The sequence below is a fragment of the Haliaeetus leucocephalus genome, unplaced genomic scaffold (genome assembly GCF_000737465.1).
Source record: "Haliaeetus leucocephalus isolate CR32 unplaced genomic scaffold, Haliaeetus_leucocephalus-4.0 Scaffold848, whole genome shotgun sequence".
Lineage (NCBI taxonomy): Eukaryota > Metazoa > Chordata > Aves > Accipitriformes > Accipitridae > Haliaeetus > Haliaeetus leucocephalus.
In genome coordinates, this window is record NW_010973284.1 from 6,644,683 (window position 1) to 6,667,122 (window position 22,440).

Below are 22,440 nucleotides of genomic sequence, written 5' to 3' on the forward strand. Positions count from 1 at the left end.
AATTGTACCGAAAGGTAGCACTGGTACAATTGGCAAACCACTGTTCTGTTATTTCGCATCCTTCCTTTTTCAGATTTTAGCTGCTTTGTGTAGTAAATGGATCTGAAGATTAATGTCGGGGTTCCCTTGGGTTTTGGTGTTTTTATTCTTTCCATCCTCATTTAGTTGTTTTTGCCTGAAGTACTGTAGAAATTGTGGGTTTAAGCATTTAATTATGTATGCCCTCTTAGATTTCCTGACGGCTAGGAAAAGTGATGATAACAGGGAGGAGGAAAGAAGGGGAATTATAAGGATAAACCTTGATATATGTTAAGCACACTTTTGTCACAGTCTAAACTTTTGTTACCAAGGATTGCAGTTTTGCGTACCATGTAAGTTTAACATATTGTGCCACTTCGGGTTTGTTCCATGGCTTTAAATGAGAAACTGAAAAGAAAATAGAGAATTTCTGCTAAGTATGCTAAATATGTCTTTTTTTGTTGTGGTTTTTTTTTAAATGATGGCTATTTTAAGGTCGTGTCATCTCCCCCATCCCTCTGCCCACCCCCAACAGGAAAGTAGGTTTTAGGAGCAGTCATTGGAGAATGCAGATAGCTGAGCTACAGGTTAATTCATCATGTTCTTGATGACACTAATCACTTGTGATTCTCACAAAATCAGGGCTGAAGAGAATGTATCTTTTTCTTGCCAGAAATATTATATAGCTTTGTTTAAGAGGAGCTGTTTCCCAAAGCTGAGGAAAAAACCCTGCAACCTGATTATTGTTGGTCTGGTTTTGTTGTGGGTTTTGTTTTTTTTCCTCAGCTTTGAGAAACAGCTCCTGTAACAATCCCCATGCCAGGTAAAAGTGGGTAACCTGTGGAGACATTTTAGTGGTAAGTTTCAGGTTAATAGGAACTACGGAAGGAGTAACTGGTATAGTGAAGAGTGAGCAGAAGATGAGTAGATAGGCCTGAGTTTTCCCTTGAGGAACAACAAATCATGAGGGAAAAAAAAGTCTAAGGTTCATGTTGTTTAGACTCAGGCATCATTCTGAATCTGTGAGATTCCTGGGAAGGGTGAGCCTTTAAGTTGTGCAGTCAGAAAAGGTGATAAAAGGACTGTTACAGTAGACTTTGCCATAAGGTAATGTGTTAGATACCAACACAGTCCTCTCACGCTTGATTTAATTTAGACCAGGGCTCTTTCTATGAAATGAGGGTCCTTGTTCTTTCCCCAGCAGGCAGATACTCCTGCATGTATGTGCAACCTTTAACCTTTTGGTTTGAAAAATAAAAACATGAAAACTGTACATCTTGATATTCATAATAAAATTTAGCAAGGTTTGGTGGGTTTTTTTACAGGCAAAATCTACTCATGGAAAAGACTTTGACAGTTCTGATGTTTGCAATGAGGATGGCATCTCAGATCCGCTCAACAGACAGTACCATTCTGCTGCTTCAATAGAGCATTCAGCACCTCCAGCATTTCAGAAGCATTCTCTAAGTTCTGTGCTAAATCGATCTTCTCTAAGGGAAAGGTAATGACTTGGTTTTGTTTGTAAAATTCTGGAATTATTAACATGAGCAGATGCTAACAGTACTTGCATGACTATAGTTTGCATGTTTGGAGGTACGCAGGCTGAAGAGACTGAAAAATCTTTCCCCAACAACTATGTTGTCATTTGACTTTTCCTCAGGTGCTGTGTTTGCCATCACCTCTCTGCTTAATGAATACAATCCTAACAACACGGCAATGAAAAGGATCTTTGACATCTTTGTTGCTAACCTTCTCTGAAACAATGAAGTCCCAGATTTCAGGCTGCCAATGTCCATCTAAAACAGAGAATACTTAAATAAATAAATAATCACTGTTTCAGAGGCGATTAGAATCTCAGGAACGTAAATATAGGTACATGTCAAGTAGGCTTTATGGCAGGTACCTGGAAACCTTTATTCCTTCTGACTCTTGACTCATATTTGTAAGCACATACTTGTCACTGTGGTGTAGTCACATATGAGACTAGTGTGCGTAACATGCTTGGGCTAGCTTTAATCTAGTCAGTGTATTATTTTCCAATCTTTCTGCTTTATTGACATCCTGAGACTTTGTTGTGTTTGAGTTGAAGTGTGAGCCTCTACAGCAACTGTGAGTATATTACTTGCTGTATTTAAGTTAGTTTTCTTAGTAGTCTCCACTGACCATGATGGGGTTGGGGTGGAGACAGTTTCTAATATTCCTTTGTTCAGTAGATTTTAATCCCTGGGTTAATGTTTTGGGCAAACCCCACAGCTTGGGTGTCTCCTGAGGGTGGGATGGAAGAAATTTCAAAAAGCAACAGATATTTTTCATGCTTAAGTTTTCCAGTCCTTCAAGGAGAGCATTCCCTACTCCTGCTGAGTACAACATGTACTTGGTGCGCAATGCTTCTACTGTACATTCAGTTTAGTAAGTTACTCGATGGCTTTCTGGGAGCAGAAAAACAATATACAAAGCTGGGCCTGAATAAGCAAATAACACTAAATAATTGGGAGAAGCTGAGAATCAAACTGATGTCCTGTCCTAGATGCTGAAGTGTTTACTGAGGCCCTGCTTGGAGGTGTACTTTGGTGGCTAGATCACACTTGTTCCAGGCTGTTTCATCCTTGTTACCATTGGTACCTCAGTTGGTCAATGCTCACAGGGTGCATTTTACAGCCTACCCACAGCGTAATGCTTTTTTTCAAAATAGAAAAATTGTCTCAGTTTTTTTCTTTAAAAAGAAAAATGACAGATGGTGGGTGGGGGTTGGATTTTTAATACTCATAAAGATCAAATTGGTGTTTTAACATCTTCCTTTGCTTGAAAACTTGCTTGTTTGTTGGTCTGTATAATAGTATTTCTTGAGAACTGTTACACAGAGATGAGGATGTATCTGGGGTCTGGAGGGTGTTTCTTTGTCATCTTCTCTACCTCCCTACTCTCTTAATCTCTTCTGACAATGTTTGTGCATTAGTTACCCATGTCTGGGGAAGAGCTATTGTAATGGTGACTTTTTAATCTTTTTTTCAGCTGGATTCCTTTTGGGGAGGAGGGGGTAAATTTTAAAATGCCTTATATTTAAAGCTGACAGTGTCCCTTGTATTGATAGCAGGAAAGTCTTGTATGTTGTGAGCTGCTGTTACATGCATAGTAATTTAGTCATCTGCCAGTTAATCTTGAGCTTGTCCGAATGTTCTTGCTTTTTCTCTTTATGAGCCCCTCTGCAGAAGAGATTTGTGATCTTGTGAAATTATGTTTTTTCTTCTTATTAGAACAAATGTTCTCAGCACTTTAGAGATGTTACATCTCTTTATGTTAAAGATGTAAGCATTTACTTTGTCATCAGAAAAAATTCAAAATGAGAAGGTAAAGGGCATAGTCTAAAAAATTTGATCTCTGTTTCATGCTGCTGAGATAACAATGGTTTTAGCTGACTGTAGACTGAGTTATACTTGGAATGACAAACATGGATCAGAGGTCAATGTTTGGAAATGCATGCAAACGCTGCTGTTCAGATCATAGAAATACAGAGAAAATCAGTACTACTGAAAGTATATCAGTGTTAGTGTATTTGCAAGAATATAGAGTCTTATCTCACAGTATTTGGTGTTTATTTCCTCAATTTTATTTTGAATTACAAAGACAAAGAGCTTAGCATATCCAGGCTGGTTTTTTTAATGCTAGTCTACCCACAGTCAATATGAAACTTGACTCCCCACTTCAACCTTTAGTTTCCTTTTTTCCCTTTTTTTTTTTTTTAAATTAGTGTAAAGTGAATGTCTGCCTTCTTGGGAGTACTTCCTAGAGCCCTGCTGAATAGTTGTTAAACTACTGCAATACTTTTCAGTGATACAGAAATTGGGGTCTTGCATAAGGTCCTCTGAGCCCTTTTGTATCCTTTCTAGCAGTTTCCAGTCCCTTTCTGTAAGCCTGCTAGAGAGACTGCAAATCAATCCTCTCCCCTTTTCCAATGGGTTTGAGCCAGAAGCAGAACTGTAAATAGATTTACTGTTGAACAAGGCAGCAAAGTTTTGAATATTTATTTTTCATACTTTATTTTTACATTTCTCATTATTTAGGTTACCTAAGGAAAGCATTTGCTGGTGTTGCAAACTGACAGTCAGCAGAGTGACATGGCCGTACAACTCCACTTCCCATTTTGATTCTAGCTCCTGTGCAGACCAATGGTACATACACACTCTTTGGTTCCTGCCTATGATGTGTGGCCAGCAGTGTGTCAATGCAGTTGACTTGCCCCCACAGTCTGTTTTTTCGTGCATAGATAAGTATCCTTTTGTGCATAGATAAGTATCCTGTGTACTTTGTGAAAGAGCATTAGCACTATATTTTCTCAATGATACTGCAGGAAAGCAAAATTCAAGTCCAGTCCTTGCTTTCATGATGCATATACATCCTCATGTACCCCTAGAAGATGGTGTTTTTCTTGGGGACTTACAAGCTAAGCCTTCCTTGCAGCACTGAAACCTGTAGCAAAGTACCTTTCGTAAAGAAAAGGAGAAATAGTGAGATGGATTCTGTAAGGTAATGGCGGAAGTCCTCTGAATGGAGCTATGTGCTGGCACAAGAGAAATCCTTTTCTCAAGAGACTACAACAATCGTAGGAGTATTTGACCATTTCTGTTATGTTGAGAGGCAAAGCTACCTCTCATGCATTTGGGATCAAAGAATTATTTTTTCTACTCTGGAAATGGCAGGCTTTTGCTTTTGTTTCCAGAGTGAAGTTCAACTCGATGTCTTGTTTTTTATGTTCTCCTAGTTATACTGCTGATATGTGATCTTCCCTACTATAAAATTTAACAAAAAATGAAGTTGTGTTTGAAGTAAGGCAGAGGTGAACTGTCTGGATCAGATGCCCTTCTGTAATATTCCTCTATTGGTTTACTACCATCTTTCTATATTAACTTTTTCCAAGTACTAGGGAAATACCAGCATTATATTACTAATGATAGATACAATGACAGATACTAATAGTTAGATATTAATGGAATACTAGATCCTACATGAAGTCCTTGAAAATTCCAGTTACCAGAAGCTTTGTCTTCAGTGATCTTGAAATGTGTCATCCCAGGATCTTGGGTACTAGTTTTGTTGCATAGCCAAATCCAGACACAGGTAGTTCACCTAGTATTTTAGAGAGTGGCACGCATCCGAAGACAGGGTTTACTTCTGTGAGAGTGTATGTTTACGTTCTGAGAACTTTCTACTACAAAGTGGAACACTGAAAAATTTAGCAGACTTTTTAGAAAAAATGCTTGCTTTAGGGAGAGGCTACAACTAGGTTTCCTGTCTATTTCTAGCCATTTAAAAGTCATTATTTCTGATTTTTTGGAATTTAGTTTGGTAGTAAGGTTGTTCTTGAATCTTTTGGGTTTATCAGTCTCACTTCTTGGGGAAGTTTACTTATTTTGCATTCTTTAAGTTAACTTCTGGAATCGCTCTTGAAGATCAGTTATTTCATGCTATATTCTGCAAAACTGAGCAGTACCTAAGCCTTGTTTCATGTTTTTGACCAACATCCATGCTATTTGTCATCTTCATTGGTTGATTTTGCTGCAGCGGTAAGTGAATTTGAAACTGATTGCTGTCAAAGCCATTTTGTGTATAAATTGATAAATTCAGAGAGGATAGAAGGTAATGGAAAAGCTTCCAAAGAGAATAAGGAGGTGCAGCCTGTTTATGAGATACTAATTATTTAGTACCAGAATGACTTCAACCTTTCGGAGGCAACTGCTCAGCTAGAGTATTGGCATTCCTTGAAATCTCAGAAGCTGTCTGCCGCTTAAGTTTCACTTTTTACATGAGGATGATGCATCTTGCCACAGTTTTAAGGGCTAGATATGAAACTTAGGAGGGAAAAGAAAGCATTTACTAATTTAAAAACTCAGCACTGAATGTATCTCTAGTGCTTCAAGGCCTAACTGTAAACAGGGCTTTTGAAAGTAAGAGAAACTATGTAGAAAGGATGAAAAATTTTTACTTTTTTTTTTTTTCATTTCTTACTGAGGAGGGAGAGCAAATGGGTACACAGCTAAGCTGTCAGCTTCTGCTTCCAAATATTTAGGCTTCTGTGCTTTGATTTAAGGCCTTTTCTGTGTGTAATTGTTTCTGCTTCATAGTGGTATCCTGGCATTGTGAAAGCAGCCTGCTTCCTCCATTTCAAATATTGTGAGAATGTAAGAATTTTTATGTTGGTGTATTTTCATAACAATTTGGGAACTCGTATGTACCAATATAGTCTCTGGAACACTGTTGCACAGCATCTACACTAAGGTTCATAGCCATCAGTCATTTTAAGAAAAAGCAAACCAAAATTGTATCCTTTACTAAGTAGACCAGTAAAACTCTGAAGCGTAGCCTAGCCTTTCTATTGTGCCTCCATACAGACCAGTATGCACTGAGAACCAAGTTCATCGTACTGAATTACCATTCATGGCCTCTTACATGAGAATAAAGCAACTTCTCCACTTACTGTGAATGCTGCATTAATGCCTACTTGGATATAAAATCTGTGAGATTTTTTTTCTATTTCAGAATGAAATGTATTTGTTTTTCTTGAAAATCTCTCATTCCATGTATAAGTTCTTGCAGACTGTGTTTTTTTCAGGTTATACTTAGCTTTAAGAGTTCTTTCTCCCTCTTCTCCCAATTACAGTAGCGTTCTCTCCAATTGTGAATCTGGTAGTACAGGACTTCATTGATTTCTGTCCTCTGATAGTTTGTCCTTGTGTGTGGTTTTGCTCAGCATGAAGTCTGTGTCTTTGAAGGTGATGAATTCTTCATGGGGGCCACATGCACTGAGTTGTTCACAAGGCTAGGAGGTGTGATGGTGGGGGAAGGGGTCATGATAGGCATTGCAAATATCCTGCAGTAGGCTTTTGCATTAATTCTACTGATATGAAATGTATTAGTATCTCCTGCCGAAATGTGATATTAACATTTTTGCTATGTGCAAGTAGATGATTGGATTGTCTGACATTTGAAAATTCCTATTTATTACAGCTCTCAAGTTTGCAAGCTGCTGTTTGACTAGAGTACATGGGTGGATGTATCCTGTTTGTATTTCTAATGGAGTATTTCATCCTAATAGATAAAATTATACATGAAAATAACTTCAATCTTTAGCACAAGATCTAGACTGCCTGCTTGGCTGCCTTTTTTTTTTTTTTTTTTTTTTTTTATATCAAGGTAGATATTGTCTGTATGACCTTAAAAAAATCCTTATCTCATAAAAGAAAATAAATGCCTTTAGTCACATTACAAGGGAAAATGGTTCTGTTTCCTTGATCGGACTCGACACAACATCTTTGAAATTAATCTTGAGAAGTTCTCTGATTGATCTGGCTTTTTCTAGGTCACTGAGCTATATTTCCAAAGTGTTTATACAATCTATTGGAATCAATAAACAATTTAAACTGATGTAACTGCAGAATGTTTGCAAGTCCCAGGGAAAATTGGAAGTATGACAAAGAATACAGCTGTAGAAGTTTATTTCATTTATCAGGACAAACAGTCATTGAAATGAAATGACTTTCCTTTCAACATTGCAATATGATAGTGACACCTTAATCACATAAATAAGTAGCTAGTCATTTTAAAAACTCGTTATTGGTGATTTTGGGCAAATGGAATCCCTTTATTTATACTCTAAGAAGCTGTGCTATAAAGCCAGTATTATAAAACATTTCCAATAGGAGAGTTAGAATATTATAAAAAGGTTTCACTTCAGATTATGGTTGTCACATTTCAGGCATGATTTTATTTTGAGTTTTGGTTGATGTAAATATTAACATTATGACTTTAAATGTGGATTAGACTCTATAGTTAGTACTAAAATTAGACAATAACAATACTACAAAAGCTAATTAAAAAGAAGCTGATACTGTTTTTAATCATACTTAAGATTTTTTTTTTTTTCCGGTAAATTAAGTTTGGGATATGTGTGAGTGGCTAACGTTTCTTATACCACAGCGCACACTAGTGGATTGATCAATAAAATCACCTGAAGAAAGAAATTTAATAGTTCTTGAATTAGGTACTTAAATCTTCTTTTTCTTCTTGCAGACATAGCCACATATTTTCTAAATGAATACAATAGCAAGCTGGGTTTTCTTTTTACCAAAAGCAAATACATTTATCTCCAAGGATATTTGTAAATTTAAGATTAATAACAATGATCTGAAATCTTACATACGAATTTCATAAAATTTATTTCCCAAAGGCAATCTGTTCCAACTTCTCTTCTCAGTGCCAGCAACCTGGATGTTGGAAGAATAGCAGCTGCTGTATAAATAAGAGAAAATGCCATGACTTCATGGGTCTATCTTTTATTTGTCAAATGGGAAATGACTCACTCTTACTGCATCTAGGATGCAGATTTTTAAACATGCATTTCAGAGGTTCTTTAATATTAGTAAATGTTTGTAAATGCTAGATGATAGTACACTCCCGCCCCTTTCCTTTACCTCTCTTCTTTAAAAAAACAAACAAACAAACAAACAAAAAATAATTTTTTTTTTTTTTTTTTTTTTAAATCACTGCTAGTGATAGAGCACATGCATTGTAATGCAGAACATTAGATGGGATTTGACTGTTAGGGAAATGAATGTTTCTACCTGCTTAAGGGACTTAGACTTCTATTCCTTTAAAGGCAAAGCTTTCCTCCCCTGACAAAATTCACAAACCATTTTGCTTTCTTTTAGAAGAAGTTATGTGAGAACTTCTAGTGCAACAGATCGTTAGATTCTAGTATGCAAAAGAATTGAACAGTATGGATTTGCTGTGTATGCTGTTGGGTTTGAAATTAATTGTAAATGTTCAGGATGCTAATACGAATGTTATAGCCAGCTTTGTGAAAATTCTTGCTTGTAATGATCCAAAGATAAACAATGCTAAATGTCATTAGAATTATGGAAAATACATCCCCCTGTAGATTATATGATTCATCCTTCCAATATTGTGTCATTTCTTGGCACCCTTTCTTGAAGAAAAATAGCAGCATTCAGAAATATGATGGTTTGATTTAAGGAAACTCATAAATAGGCTGAAAATATTGGGGATGCTTAGAACAGAGAGAGATATTTTGGAAAGGTAAGCAATAATAAGTGAGTCCAAATAAGTTGATTAGATACAAGAAAATAGAAGAAAGTTACTCAAAAGCAGAGAGCTGGTCACTTTCTACTTGTATTTCTCTCTCTGGTAGTAGATCCAAAAGATTGCAAAGTGCTCCCAGCCCTGCCTGTAACCTTCAAGGCAGCCTGGCACTTCCCATTTTCAGGATCCTGCTTCCATTAATTTTAACATTGTCAAGCTACTTGTTTTGGACTGAAGCTTTCTATGTGTACTTGGTTTGTTCTTTTTGGAAGGAGCTGCACAGTTCTTTAGCTGTATTGAAATTTCTGGAAGTTTGGTGCAGGTAAACTAATCCAGGCACGATACGATTGAGGATTTCAGAGTGATAGACTGGATAATGCAGGGAACATGATAAATTGGAGAGAAGTCACAGTCCCACAACCCCATCCAGAGCCGACTGTAGAATCTCAGGGTTCAGAGTCATGAAGTTTCTCTGCCGCATCAAATTTGGGAAGCCAACTACCAAAGCATGTCACTTTCTTGTGCTCCTAATCCACCCAGAATATGGACGCCCAGTACTGCTCTTGGCTGTTGTTCCATTAGCTCAAATTGCAGTGATATGGCTTGCCAGCTCGCAGCTTGCCTGGCGACCCGTATTAATATTAGGATGATACCGCATCATGAGGTTTTTATTCTCTTGGTGCAAAGTCAGGCTCTCAGTTAGGAAACATTGAAATGAAGATGCACAATCTTGACTTGGTGCCCTGTTCCTATCCACTGTGATGAGATTGTGTCAGTAAACATTTCATAACTTTTCCCCAATAATTGTTTCCTTATGTTGATTTCTTTTTTCTAAATAATACATTTTTGAGTATACTAACATGTGGAGGTTGGTGTGTAAATGATCCTATTCTTAAAATCTTAGTTGCTTCCCTTAACAGTCTAAGAATAACTATTGACATGAAATTTCTGTCAGCTTCTGATCTTGCTGAGAAGGATGAGCAGTGGGGTTTTTTTTGTCTCCCCAGTGGAAAAAAAAAGTGCTGCAAAACATAGAAGGGTAAAATCCAAAAGTAGCTGTTGGGTTTAAGTCACTCATATCAAGCAAGCTACCTAGTTTTTAATGTAAAAAAGCAACTTAAAATGCAGTGCCATCTTGTGAAATAAAGATTGTGAATTCGACGGTTTTTAACTCCATGGGCTTTCCAATTTGCACACATTGGGGTTATCCTCCTGTTGATTTATTCCAGTGAAAAGAATTTCATGTATGTAATACTTCCTTTAAAAAGAGCAAAATGATACCTGATCACTGGGAATAGAATAACTGTATAGCTTTTCTATTCTGTAGGGACAATACAAACATTACAGAAATATTACTCAAGCTACAAAATCATCCAACATTTTCTATGTTTTGCATCTTCTGGTGGTATCATGGATGCATATCGTTTACGTGCTGCTTTGAAATGTTTCTTTACTTGTACCCCAGGGGAGAAAAAGAATAAGATCTAAACACTGTGTATGTTCCAAATAGAAGGAAGTAATGCATGCTTCATAATTTAAAAAAAATAATAATCTGAGTCAAAAACATGTTTGAGCTTTTCAATAAGAAAATATTTCTTCTGTTTGTTTTTCTTCTTCCTCTTGCAGATTTAGCTCTGGTTGGCCTTCACCAGCAAATGGAGATGAGATCCATAAAAGAGTGAAAAATATTTTAAGGACACACAGTGCTAGACAGCGTCTAGTGTTTGTAAGTTTGATGGCAAACTAAATCCTTTCTTTTCTCCAAGATGACTGAGGAAGAGAACTGTGCCTACAGTCTTGGATTTATTATAATGTTGTCCTTTGAGGCAACCCTGATTGTAGAAATATGGATTCAGTATATAAGCTGAACTGTTTCACACTGATTTCAGTAGCCCCCATATGTGTAGCCTTTATCTGGTCTAGGTAACCCTCTCACAGGTTATTGAGGACAATTAAAGTTTTTTTTATATCTGGTTCTCCATTTCCAGTTTGGGCAAAAAATATGTTACAGATCTGCAGAACATCAAGGCTTAACATGTGCAGCTGCACATCAGCAGCTGCTTGTGTCCAGCTGTTTGTAGAGCTAATATTATTCTTCAGATGTGTGCTTTTTTCCCTTAATTACCTGGCTTTCAATGAACAGAGCCCTTTAATGAGATTATGCCCAGGATCAGAATATTTTGTCCTTGAGTCTGATGGAATTTTGAAGTATGGTTTTAGACAGATAAAAATTTTTCCTATTACGGGTTTCAGAACCCAGTTGTGGCACAGGATCTCCCTGGCCAAAGCATTGTACAAACTGAATAACAAGGTTCTTCATCTGGAAAGAACTTAGGGTCTTAAGTGTGAGGTGAGGTAAAAGAAAGGTAAGATAAGAGGATATAAGGATGAAAGGTAGGTAAGATTAAGATTAGGAGCTCTGATGAAATTATTATTTTTGTCTGACAATCTAATACACAAATGTCATTGATTGGTTAGAAGAGACATGAGTCCCTCAAAATGGAGAAAGACATCTTTTTTCCTTCAGTTTCTTCTCTTAGAAAAAGGAGTGTTGACAGAAATCTGCTTTTGAATGTTGCTGCGATTTTAAGTTACTACTGTCCCCAACCGTCCACCTTTCCCCTCTGATGTAATTTACTGTATCAGTGGGAAGTGTGATAAAGAGTGTGAGACCCCTGGCCTCCCCACCTCCTACTTCAGCACGGAAACAGCAGGCGTAACACTAGTACGCTGGTATGTGAGCTGTGCTGGCTGGGATGCGGTGACTCCACTAACTACAGTAAACCCGTGGTAGAGGGCTGGGGCAGAAGTGAAGGTTATTGTCTCAATCCACTGCTGCAAGATGTACTGAAGAACATCTGTCTTAGCTCTGAAGTCTTGATTTATTTATTTATTTATCTCCCCAAATTTAGCCATAGTGGGCAACTCCTTGTGTTGCCTGCATGCTCTCTTAGTCTGATTATTTTCTCATTTCTGTTTAATCTTCATTTGGGGTTTAGTTGTGGTGCTTTTTATTTTAAACTCTGAAAAACCTTTTCTTGTGCATACTAAGACTGTTTGATCTAGTTCATGCTGTACCTCCCTGAGTTTGTATACAAACATTATGATCTTGTGAACTGCTACCTTTCAAATAGAAGATGCCCATCGCATTTTTCTGTGTTTCAGCCACTCCAAAATAGGTACAAATCATGTCAAATGCCTCTCTGATGTTTCAATGAACTTAAGATAACAAATTGGATTTCATGACGGTCCAGCACCTACATATAATGAAAGTTTGCACATCCTGAGCTATCTCCAGTGGTCCTTGACTACTTTCCTTGAACAGTAGACCATGACTTTACAATAAAAGACATACTAGTTTGTTAGGAGTGCTGGATGGCTGGTTACATGGTCTCTCCATACAGTCATAAAGACTATTAAATATAATAATGGGTAAAGGAGAATTTGATAATTTTCTTCCTATTTACTTATTTTACTTACATAATTTAAAAGATTCTACTCCAGAATGACTTACACATATGCTAGTATTCACTTGTTACTGCAATGTTGCACAGATGCCCATGAATTTGCAAGCATGGTGTTAGATTCTTGAAGCATGGTACTTTCTGTTGGCTTTCTGTTAGCACACCTTGCCGCTTCCAGTACCAAACACTTGCTGAATACTCACAGGTGATTAATCATCAGAGATGATGCTTTAATCTTTCCTCTCCTGTTGGAAAACCTCATGTTTCTGCCCTAAAAAGTCTAGATATCAGGGTATTGGGTAAGATTTTTGAGTCTTTAATTACCAACCTGGTCAGAACAATGCTGGAAAAGGACCATTCTTCTCACTCCATTTTCTTCAACTGAGCAAAAGGAGTGGGAGGATGGTACAGAGAAGTCTCATGGTTTGGTAATTGTGTACAGCTAACTTGTGAAAGCTGTGCTAACAGCAGCTGACCTGCTTAAAAAAGAAAAAATCATCAGGTCTACTTGCAGTTAGTACTGTAAAATACACCAGGATTGGTTGTGGTTCCCCAGATGGCCCCAAATCTAGGCTGTGTTGTTACGCAGTGGATGGATGAGGTAAATAGGTCATCCTGAAAGTGAGGGAATAGTAAAGCAAGTGCACTGGCAATGTGGTGAGTAGATTTTGGCTCCAGTCTGGATCCTCTTCCAAACTTTGAAAGGTTAAAAAGTATCTGTTATTCTGTTTCATTCCAAAGAGCCTAATGGTAAATAACCATTCCCAGAAGCATCCAGCTGTGTTTTCCAAAATTTCGTTTCCATAGTGCTCTGTAAAAATAGTGTGACTGGAGCTCTCCTGCAGATTCCTTAGGGTGTCCACTGTAGCTTTCTGCTGAGACATTCTGACAGTATCATAATGTTTCCATCTTTTTTGGTTTTCCACAACATAATTTGCCTCTGGCAAATGCTGCAGAGTTTTATTTACCGCTGTACCCCATTTCCTCTTCAGTGCTTTGTAGTCTGTGACTGCTGAAGGAAGAGAGTTTTTCTGTTTACAAACACACTTATTACCTTCTGTTTCACCACAATAGATTGTGATAGTGCGTATGCCTCCAGTTCAGCTTGCTCTGCATCTTATTTCCATCTACCACTATATTTATTGTCTTGTCTCCCAGTTTTGTGTTACCAGCAAGTGTGATGATTATTTTTACTGCACAGCCTTTTTTTCCAGTTACTATTTCCATGGCATGAAAGATGATTTTGTTTACTAATCCTTACAACAGTTGGCTTCTGCTGAAAGATCACTTAGTATCACCTCTTAAGTAGTGTCTTTGCTCTTCAGAGTAGAGTGAACGTGATTGTGTGTGGTGGAATTCCTAGCAGCCTGTCTCAGGTGAGCAACTGGCTCCCTTCACATGAGGTGTTTTGTTTCTTACTTATCTAAGAGGGCAAATATGGGTTAATTAATGTCTAGGTGGCATTTGGAAGGTAAGACTGCTTTCTAGCAACTCTTAAGAATACCACTGAAGGGTCATTAAGTCTATCATAGATATATTTTAAAGTTGGGTAAGCATGTTCTCAGCCCTGTATATGGAATCGAAGTATTCAGATGTGTAGAGTGCTTCTGTCTGGCAAAATGCATTAAATGGATAACAATAGCTCATTATAAAAACTAATAAATAATGGTTTAGGTTCTTTTCCCCTCTTCTGCAAGAAACAAAAATAAGGCATGATCAGTAGGTTTCATAGTGTTTCACCAATGTGTTTGTTGGGGATTATTGAAGCTTGTGCTGCCTGCATAGTTCTCTAGATCTACACTGTCTAGAAATTCTTTCCAGTTTATTACCTGAAAATTATTAGCTGAATTGTACTGAACTTAATTAAAAGTGTTCATAAATGGCATTTGGCTCATTACACTTTGTCCCTTTCTCCCCCAAGACATGTAAGCACTTTAATAGTCTTCTACTAAATGGAAAGAATGTATTTTTGAAATGAGATCATTGTAATCAGAAACCAAGGTAATGAGAATCTGATTTCTGGTTTTTTAGGATGAGAGTAACTCATCAAAAGGAGACTTCACTAAGACAAGAGAATCTTCGCATAGATCGCTCTTATCCATGAGTGAACTGCAGAGCAGGTATGGAGTTTTTCTCTGACCAAGACAGAACAGTCAAACTCATGATATTGCCCTTTAAATTTAGCTAAAAAATTCTCTTCCTATTTTAAGCTATGTAATATATTACACTGGGAAAAGGCTTCTGTAGGAGTTAGTCCTACCGAGGTTTTTCACCTAAAAGCAAAATACAGTTAACTATAATTATGCCTTTCGTGCTATTTGGCACTGTGTCAGTATAGTCTTCATAAAACACTGATTTTGAAACTGGACCTGGTCATGAAAATGATCCTTGGGCAGTACTTTTTGGATTTCATCAACCAGAGAGCAAACGTCACTTTAAAAATAACCAATTGATTATTTTTTCTTAAAACTATGGGAGTGCAAAAATAAATTGAAGTTTATTTAGTCATATGATTTGTGGCTCTTTTCTTGTTTTGTTCTTTGTTTTCCAAAACACATATTTGGAAAAGAGAAGCATCTTCAAAAAACAAAGCAAATGTATAGACTATGGTTTAGTGATTCAGCATGCTGTATTTCAGAAGACATCTTGAAAACCTGAGATCTTGAAAACCTGGTTTATGTAGGTTAATTATTCTGTGTATTCCTCACATATATGACTAGGGTTTCATTTGAATATTTTACTTAAAAGGCACCAATTGAATTGATTTTGACAACTTCTGTAGTAGAAGTTATCAATACTGATGTTCTCTGTGTATGTGCACAGTATTTTGTACAACGTTTTGGGTACTTGTTGGAGGAAAGATACTAAGTAATGTAAAACATTTTTTGGGTTGTACAGCTTTTCTGTTTTTCTTTATATTAAGAGAGAAGTCCTAGAACTGTGGTGCTAAATTCGAGAGGTCTTGACATTAGGAAAAAAAGGGTTTATTTTAATAATTAAATGTGATGCTATATTTTGTAACAAATGCTTCCCGAATCACCACTGTATACCACTGAAAGAAGGGTAATTCAATATAGGTATCATAGTGAAATTCTACCTGCAAATTAGTGAGCTCTAAAAAGTTCTAAAATTTATGATTTGTTGGCTTTTTTTAAAATTCCTGAAATTTGTAGTCACCTCTGTGCAAGGGTTCTAGTTAGTCAGATTTTCACATGTATGTGAAGTTGCTACTCTGAAGTTGTTAATATTTCTATACCTGTGCTCACTCTTGTATTCTGCATGTAGCCTTTTTGCTCCCTTATCCTTTGTCCTGACAGCTGCTGCAATTAAATTGTGTGGGATGTGTTTGTGAGAGAGAAAGTGCAAGTTTTTGTTTTGAGGCAGCTTTGGGACTTTGAGATTGATGCTGAAGCTGCAGACCATGAAAAAAGAAAAAAACAAACCCTAATACTACAGGATCATGAAGTGATGGGATATGAAATGCGGCACTCAAGTTGGGAGAGGACCGCTCCTTGGATTTAGAAGCTGGCAGTACTAGTCCCATTCACTGAAGGGCGAGACATAGAAGGACTTGAGGACAGTCTGATTGCTGAGTGTTTGCCACAGTGCTCATAAACAGGATACAAGGACAGAGACAGAGTTCATAGAAGGACATGGTACTGTCAACCAAATGTTGGCAGTAAAGTAGATAGATGATTGAAAACCACTGGGAGTAAGGAAAAGGTCTGTGTTTTGTGAAATATTTAGTATATGATTCACTCAGAAAAGAACTTCTGGGACTCTTAAAGGAGATGTATGAGGGAACAAAAGCATATGACAGGTATTTCAGAGCAGGGAGTTGCGTGCAGAAATCCTGCTGTTAATATGATTTGTGAGTGTAATTCCCAGATTGCTTAGCTCAGGTTGTCAGCTGGTTTCCAGTTGAGACAGGAGAGGGACTCTTCCCTAGCTTGGCTGTATCTTTGTCCGCACTAGTGCTAAGTATCTCATGTGCAAGGATTGGCTAGTGGAAATACATAGACACACACGCACCCTCCAAAAAGAGAAAGGAAAATGAAGCTTATGTCTTTTTTTAAGTCTTTGTCAGTACTAGAATAAGGAACTTGTGAAAGTTACTATTGTTTTTTGAGTCTTTCCTTTACTGCAGTTAAGTGGTTGGTTTTGAGTGTCTGTATGTAGATTAAGCTTTTAGTAGAAGAAAAGGCAAGCACAAGGCTGACTGCAGGAGATGGATTCCAAGGAAAAGAGTGGCAGAACTGTTTGTTGTATCATTACAAGTGCTGCTCCTGGTGCCGTGCTTATTTGTTGGCCTGAGAATGCTCCATCAGAAGTGAGGTAAAACAAACTGCAGAAAGGAGGAGGTAAAACTTCAGTTGTTGATGGGTCCCCAGGGTATTGACTTGTCTACATTTAACACAGGCCTGTACAACTTTTCTATTGATTCTGCTGTTTGGTAGGTTGGTTTCTTTGTGTCCAAACTGTGAAGCACAGTCCTCCCTCTCCAGGATGATAAACAGGTTTACATTTGCTTCATGCTGCCGACTGACTTTAAATGTTGGAGATTTTTTGAAAAAGTGTCAGTGGCCTTCCTCCCTTTTTAATATTGGAGCCACACAGAGATCTTCTTGTTGTTTTTTTATGCGGTATAGGTTGGCGTCACCCTAATATTTGAATGTAAGAAATCTAAAAGCAAAAGCTATTCCTTCTTTTGTTTTCCATGGGACAGTGGAAGCTTAGAAATGTGAATTTAGAAAGCTGATCCTACACCTTCATCTTCTTCCCTCACCATTTTCCTTTCTTAAAGTGAAAACCTTGTGTTTTGATGCAGCTAGCTAGAAGTATATTTGTGAGTCCTTTGACATAAGGTTTCGTTCAGTTTTGTCACAGGTGTTTACTGATACTAACTTGAGGACAAAGTTTTAAGTACTGATTTGGCTGTAGATTAATAAATGATATGTATATAAGAAAATGTAAACCTTCCCTGTGAAATGTAATCCATTTCCTAAGTGAAGATGGTCATTGTAAGCTTCACATTTCCAGTTTCATTTCCCAGACTGAGAACATTCACGAAAGGCTGAAGATAACCCAGTCCTAATTTTTAAGCATCTTAAGTGCCTAAATCTCTGAGCAGATGTGAAAAATGTCACCGCAATAGTAATTTTTTCTTATGATTTTTGAGCTACTTGTTTCATGCTTTATTACAGGAAAATGGCTCATTTCATTATATGACACAAGCCTTTGTTTTCAGAGTTTCAAGAGAAGGCAAATAGTCATGAAGTTTAGATATACGTACTTCAGATTTGTCAGTGTTTTGTAATGATTTTCAGAGAATAAATTTCACTTCATAGATCTAGGAAATAATTTCTCAAAGCAACTGAAATATGAGACTGTATTTGTGTTTAGTATTAAAACAGTGACACAGAAGATGGGGTGGGGAAGGAACACTCGATTGCCACTATATCATAATGTATTTGGTAGAATACTTAATCCAAGATGCTTCTGATAGAGCACTTTACAGCTGCAACCACAGTAATTTAATATACCTCTGATAGATTGTCTTCATATTGAAATAGCTGCTTGTGGTTACGTTTTGACCTTCAAAGGACAGAAAAATCCTACTGTGTTGCTCTTGCATAGGCTTAGTGCCTAGTCACACTGCCTATCAAAATACAGCAAAATTACTGCATGCTCTTTGAAAATTAATTCTCTTTCTATGTGGGAGGTATTATCAAGTGCACTCAGATAAGTGGGGGAGCATTTGTGTGAATGAATAACGTGGGGCTCCCATTTCTTAGAAGGAGCTGCAGTGCAGTTTTTTTATCAATTTGTGAAAGGTAATCTGTGATTAGCAGCTCTACCTTTGGATTTCTGCTGGTTTTGTGGTTCTGATTCCTCTTCCTTATCTTGATTTAATCATTATTTCTTATCTTTTTTCTGTTGACAGTTCACCAGTGCAGCAGAACACTACTGTTCACTTGGATAATGGTGAATACTGGTCTAGTCGTGCAGCTGTGTACAAAGGGAAGCCTCACAGAGCAATCTTTGAAGAGAGTCTCGAGAAAATATATAGAAACATGTATCGAAAAGCTTCTGGCACTGTTTCAGACTAAAAAACACACTCCTGATAGCAATTCACCTGGATATGCACAGTACACAGTGTTCATATTTGTAATGAAACCTATTTTTATGTAACAAACGTTTGTACTCTATTTTTAAGGTGTAATTATGGTTAGGCAGGGTTTTGGAGAAACAGGGTTTTGGCCTGCCTTGCCAAAAGGAAACTATTAATATCCCACTGCTCTCCTTCCCCCCCCAGAAAAAACCAAACCGAAAAAACCAGCAACTTCACAATTAAGCAAGATGGTGTTGCTCCTTTGAGACTACGAAAAGATAGTCATTTGAAGACTAATAGGTCCACTGGACATTCATGTCTGACATCAACTCAGGTTTCAGCTGCAGCCAATTTTCATTAAATAATTAAAGCTGTTTAGTAACATAAACAGAATTGGTTGAAGAAGCAGTATGTCCTAGTGTTCAGAGAGGGGGTCTAAAGAGGAAGGTGAATATGAATGTTGATTTAAAAGTGTCCCATCAGGGTCAAAGGGAATTGTTTTCTAGAAAATTGCCTTGGATTGTTTATTTTTGAGACGGGCAGAAACTCTGATACTGATCTATAGACATGCTTTCAAAGTGGTTTCAAGCACCTTCAGTCACAAATTTTCTAATTTTAAAAGAAACCCACCCATCCCAGCAGCCTCTATATCAGAAGAAAGGTTATCTTTGCGCACCCTGTGCATTTGCAAATTTCCAGGTTGTCTTGAATGCAACCATGACATTTGCCAATATATTTGTAATTTTAAAAAATATGAATAAGAAAGGAGTGCAGAGGGGGAAAGACTGGAGCTAGTCAGCTAGCTCTTCATATATCCCGTACAGGCCTTCTGAAGTTCCTGCATCACAATCCCACCTAATTTGGAGCCTGTCCTTCCCAGTCTGCTGGGATCCTGTTGGCAGAAATCATATCGTTTTTGCTAAAGGCCACCAAATGTTCATCAGCAGTTCGATGCTTTCCCTGGGGATGGAACCTTTTCAGCCTTGCATTGAACAGATCCCACATTAGCAGACCGGGGCAAATTGCCCATCTATTGAAAAGCGGAATGTTTTAAAAGGGCAAGAGTGTCCATCTCCTGCTTCCTTTCAGAATGGGGGAAAAACCAAATGCCTGTTCTGGCTCCTTCCCTGACTGAATGAACAGATTCAGTTACACCAATGCCATTTTACCTGTTATGATTGGATAAAGGATAAAGCTAGCAGTACAGATGGCAGAACATATGACTGTAACCTGCCAGCATGCCTAGATAAACAAAAAGTTGGTCTACTCTGCCTTCCATCCTTTAATGCTGAGACAACATAATTGATTTGAGAAAGCAGTTGGTGAGCAATTATGCTAGTGGGAAAGCACGCTGAAAGGCTGTGCGCTTCTGTTTCAGGAAAGGGGACTCTCAGAGGAAGTGTCTTGCATATAGACATTTCTATTCCTTGTAACTGTTAAACCAGTTGAAGTGGATTAACACTGATAACTTCCTGTCCTTGATGCCATTTAGCATATTAGTACTTTCAAAGGGCATTACTTGCACAGTCTAATGCTGTGGGTAAGTGTTGAGTCACTCTATGAAGTAATAGTACATTTTTTTTGCAGAAGTGAAAAGTAAAACTTACCCGAGTTGTGCCACTGAAGGCATGGTGGCCGTGGAGTATTGTGCTACTGTTACCTGGTATTCATTCATTAGCCTGTTCCCGTGACCCCATATTAGTCCATAAAGGGATAGTTTCTTTCTCCTTGCTGTTCAGGAAAGTAGGTATATTCAAATGGATCCTAGATAGGCAGGGCACATTTGGAGAGATACTTTCCAAGCTTTTGGTTTAAAATGAATCTACTGAAATCTGAAGGTTGCTGCAGTTTCCTGTAGGTGTTTGAGCCATAAGATTTAGTGTTCTTCTCATGGTATCCCACAGTTTTCATTCAATATTCTGTGTGTTTTCCCTCCCCAGTGTCATAGCTTAGTAAAAGTTACAGTCTTCTGAAGATTGGCTGCTCCCCCTTGGCCTAATCTGGTTCTGTGACACAGAAGTACTGTTCCATTTTTCCCTCCCCAGCTGTCCAGCAGATTTTAGTCCCTGTTTGTTCAATGTGTAAGAAGGCCTGAATCCTGAGGCTTTGGGTTTTTTGTATGTATGAGTAAGGACACAAGTTGCCATGAATTCGAGACACAAGGAGGGGATGAGGGAGGTTAGAGGCCACTGTGAAAAAACAGGGTAATGTTTGCGAGGGGTCCAGAGGAATGGCTGGGGTATATCTGTTTAATTACCCTAGCTAAAGAAAGGAAGCATATGGTGATATGGCAACCTTCAGTTTTTTCATCAAAGATGAAAAATTTTTCATCAAAGGTGAAAACTGCATGGGAGAAAAAAAAAGTCATATATTGAATTTTGACTGGTATGAATATTCTCACTGTAGCTTTCGTACGCAGCATAACAACAAGTGAAGCAGATAGACTATGAGTGTCTTTGGCCCTGCTCCAGCTATGAGGGGAGATGGTGTGTATTATGTCTTTCTGAATCAGCTGCTGCAGGATATGTGTTTCTCTCTTGGGTCAGAGTCGTTCCACAGCTTATATGCTGTGATACAGCAAAGAGTGTTCTCTTTCAAGCACTGGGCTGGAAATCCGGTCTGGTTAATGGAAAACTTTTCTCTGAAATGTGACTTAAGACCCAAATTACTCCGATCTGTCCATAAAATCTGCAAGCCACTTTGTTTTCAAAAGCATTTGGCCCCTTCCCTGTTTGCTCAGCTAACCCTCCTATTAATATGCATACAGCTCAAGTGCACTGAGCACTGCTGCTCCTTTGCTACTGCAGGATGTGATAAGTATAGGTTCAGGCAGTGAACCAACATAGTAATAAACTGTAATTGTTTAGTGCACCTTGCCTTCTAATACAATTTAAATCCCTTCTATCAAATGCAAATTTCTAGGTTCCTGAGTGGAGCTTTAAATAGCATTTTCTATGCTCATTCCTTATCTTTTGCCATCCACAAAGTGGTCTGTTAGTGACAGTGGGATGGCATAATTTGACCCCCATCATTTTACCTCCTAAAGGAAATCTAGAAATAATGGGCTAGATTAAGAACGAATTAGTGTTTTTCTGCAGAGTCTGTCTCTTTCTCTTGCCCTCCCCAAGTTATTATAACCTATGAGTATTCTCACCAAATGCTATTCAGCATGCAGTGTTGCTTGCAGTATGCAATCAGTATTTTAATCACTTTCATTTTAATAAGTCAGAGTCTGCTTCCTACTTGCTCCCTTCCCTCTTTCCTACAAATAACTTGGTATAGTTTAGAATCTTGGGGTGGCTTTAGACAAACTACTTGCCTGTGTTCAGTAGAAATGCAAATCCTTTGCTGAGTAGTAGTTGCTTTGGAAATCAGTCATTGACCTGTTGTGGATTAAAGGCAAAAATGTCAAACTCTTTAATGATTTGCCTTATCTAAGTTTTCAACTAGAAGAAGGGAAGCTTAAATTGGTCCACTGGGGACAAGAGGCATAGGGATGGCTAGAATAATGGGAACAGGTAGGAGCAGCTTTGTAAGATAGATGGGCAGCAGTGTTTATACTCCAAATCTGAGCAGCTTGGAAGATGATGAGGGCTCTTCTTTAGATTGTGCATCACATGTTTGAATCTTATTATTACTTCAGAGACTACCAAAACAGTGAGGGGGGAAAAGAAATCTACCTATAGGTGTTGGGAGTCTGTTTTGGGGGTAAAATAACAGAACATTTAGCTCTGCTCAGTATTAAGTAGTCTT

At 37.8% G+C, this 22,440-nt stretch overlaps 1 protein-coding gene across 3 annotated transcripts in view; it reads left to right on the forward strand.

Moving 5' to 3' along the window:
* The window catches only part of SPATA6 (spermatogenesis associated 6), a 40,397-nt gene extending 21,268 nt beyond the window's left edge, over positions 1 to 19,129 (forward strand). For 2 of the 3 annotated variants that reach the window (XM_010582414.1, XM_010582415.1), the window contains 4 exons: positions 1,344 to 1,519; positions 10,738 to 10,837; positions 14,607 to 14,695; positions 18,520 to 19,129. In XM_010582414.1, coding sequence (XP_010580716.1) covers positions 1,344 to 1,519; positions 10,738 to 10,837; positions 14,607 to 14,695; positions 18,520 to 18,685 — 531 coding nt within the window. In that variant the 3' untranslated portion in view covers positions 18,686 to 19,129. Of the gene's footprint in view, positions 1 to 1,343; positions 1,520 to 1,678; positions 1,735 to 10,737; positions 10,838 to 14,606; positions 14,696 to 18,519 lie in introns of those variants that run through there. The other variant, XM_010582416.1, reaches the window with a different exon arrangement.
* The last annotated feature ends 3,311 nt before the right edge of the window (positions 19,130 to 22,440 follow it).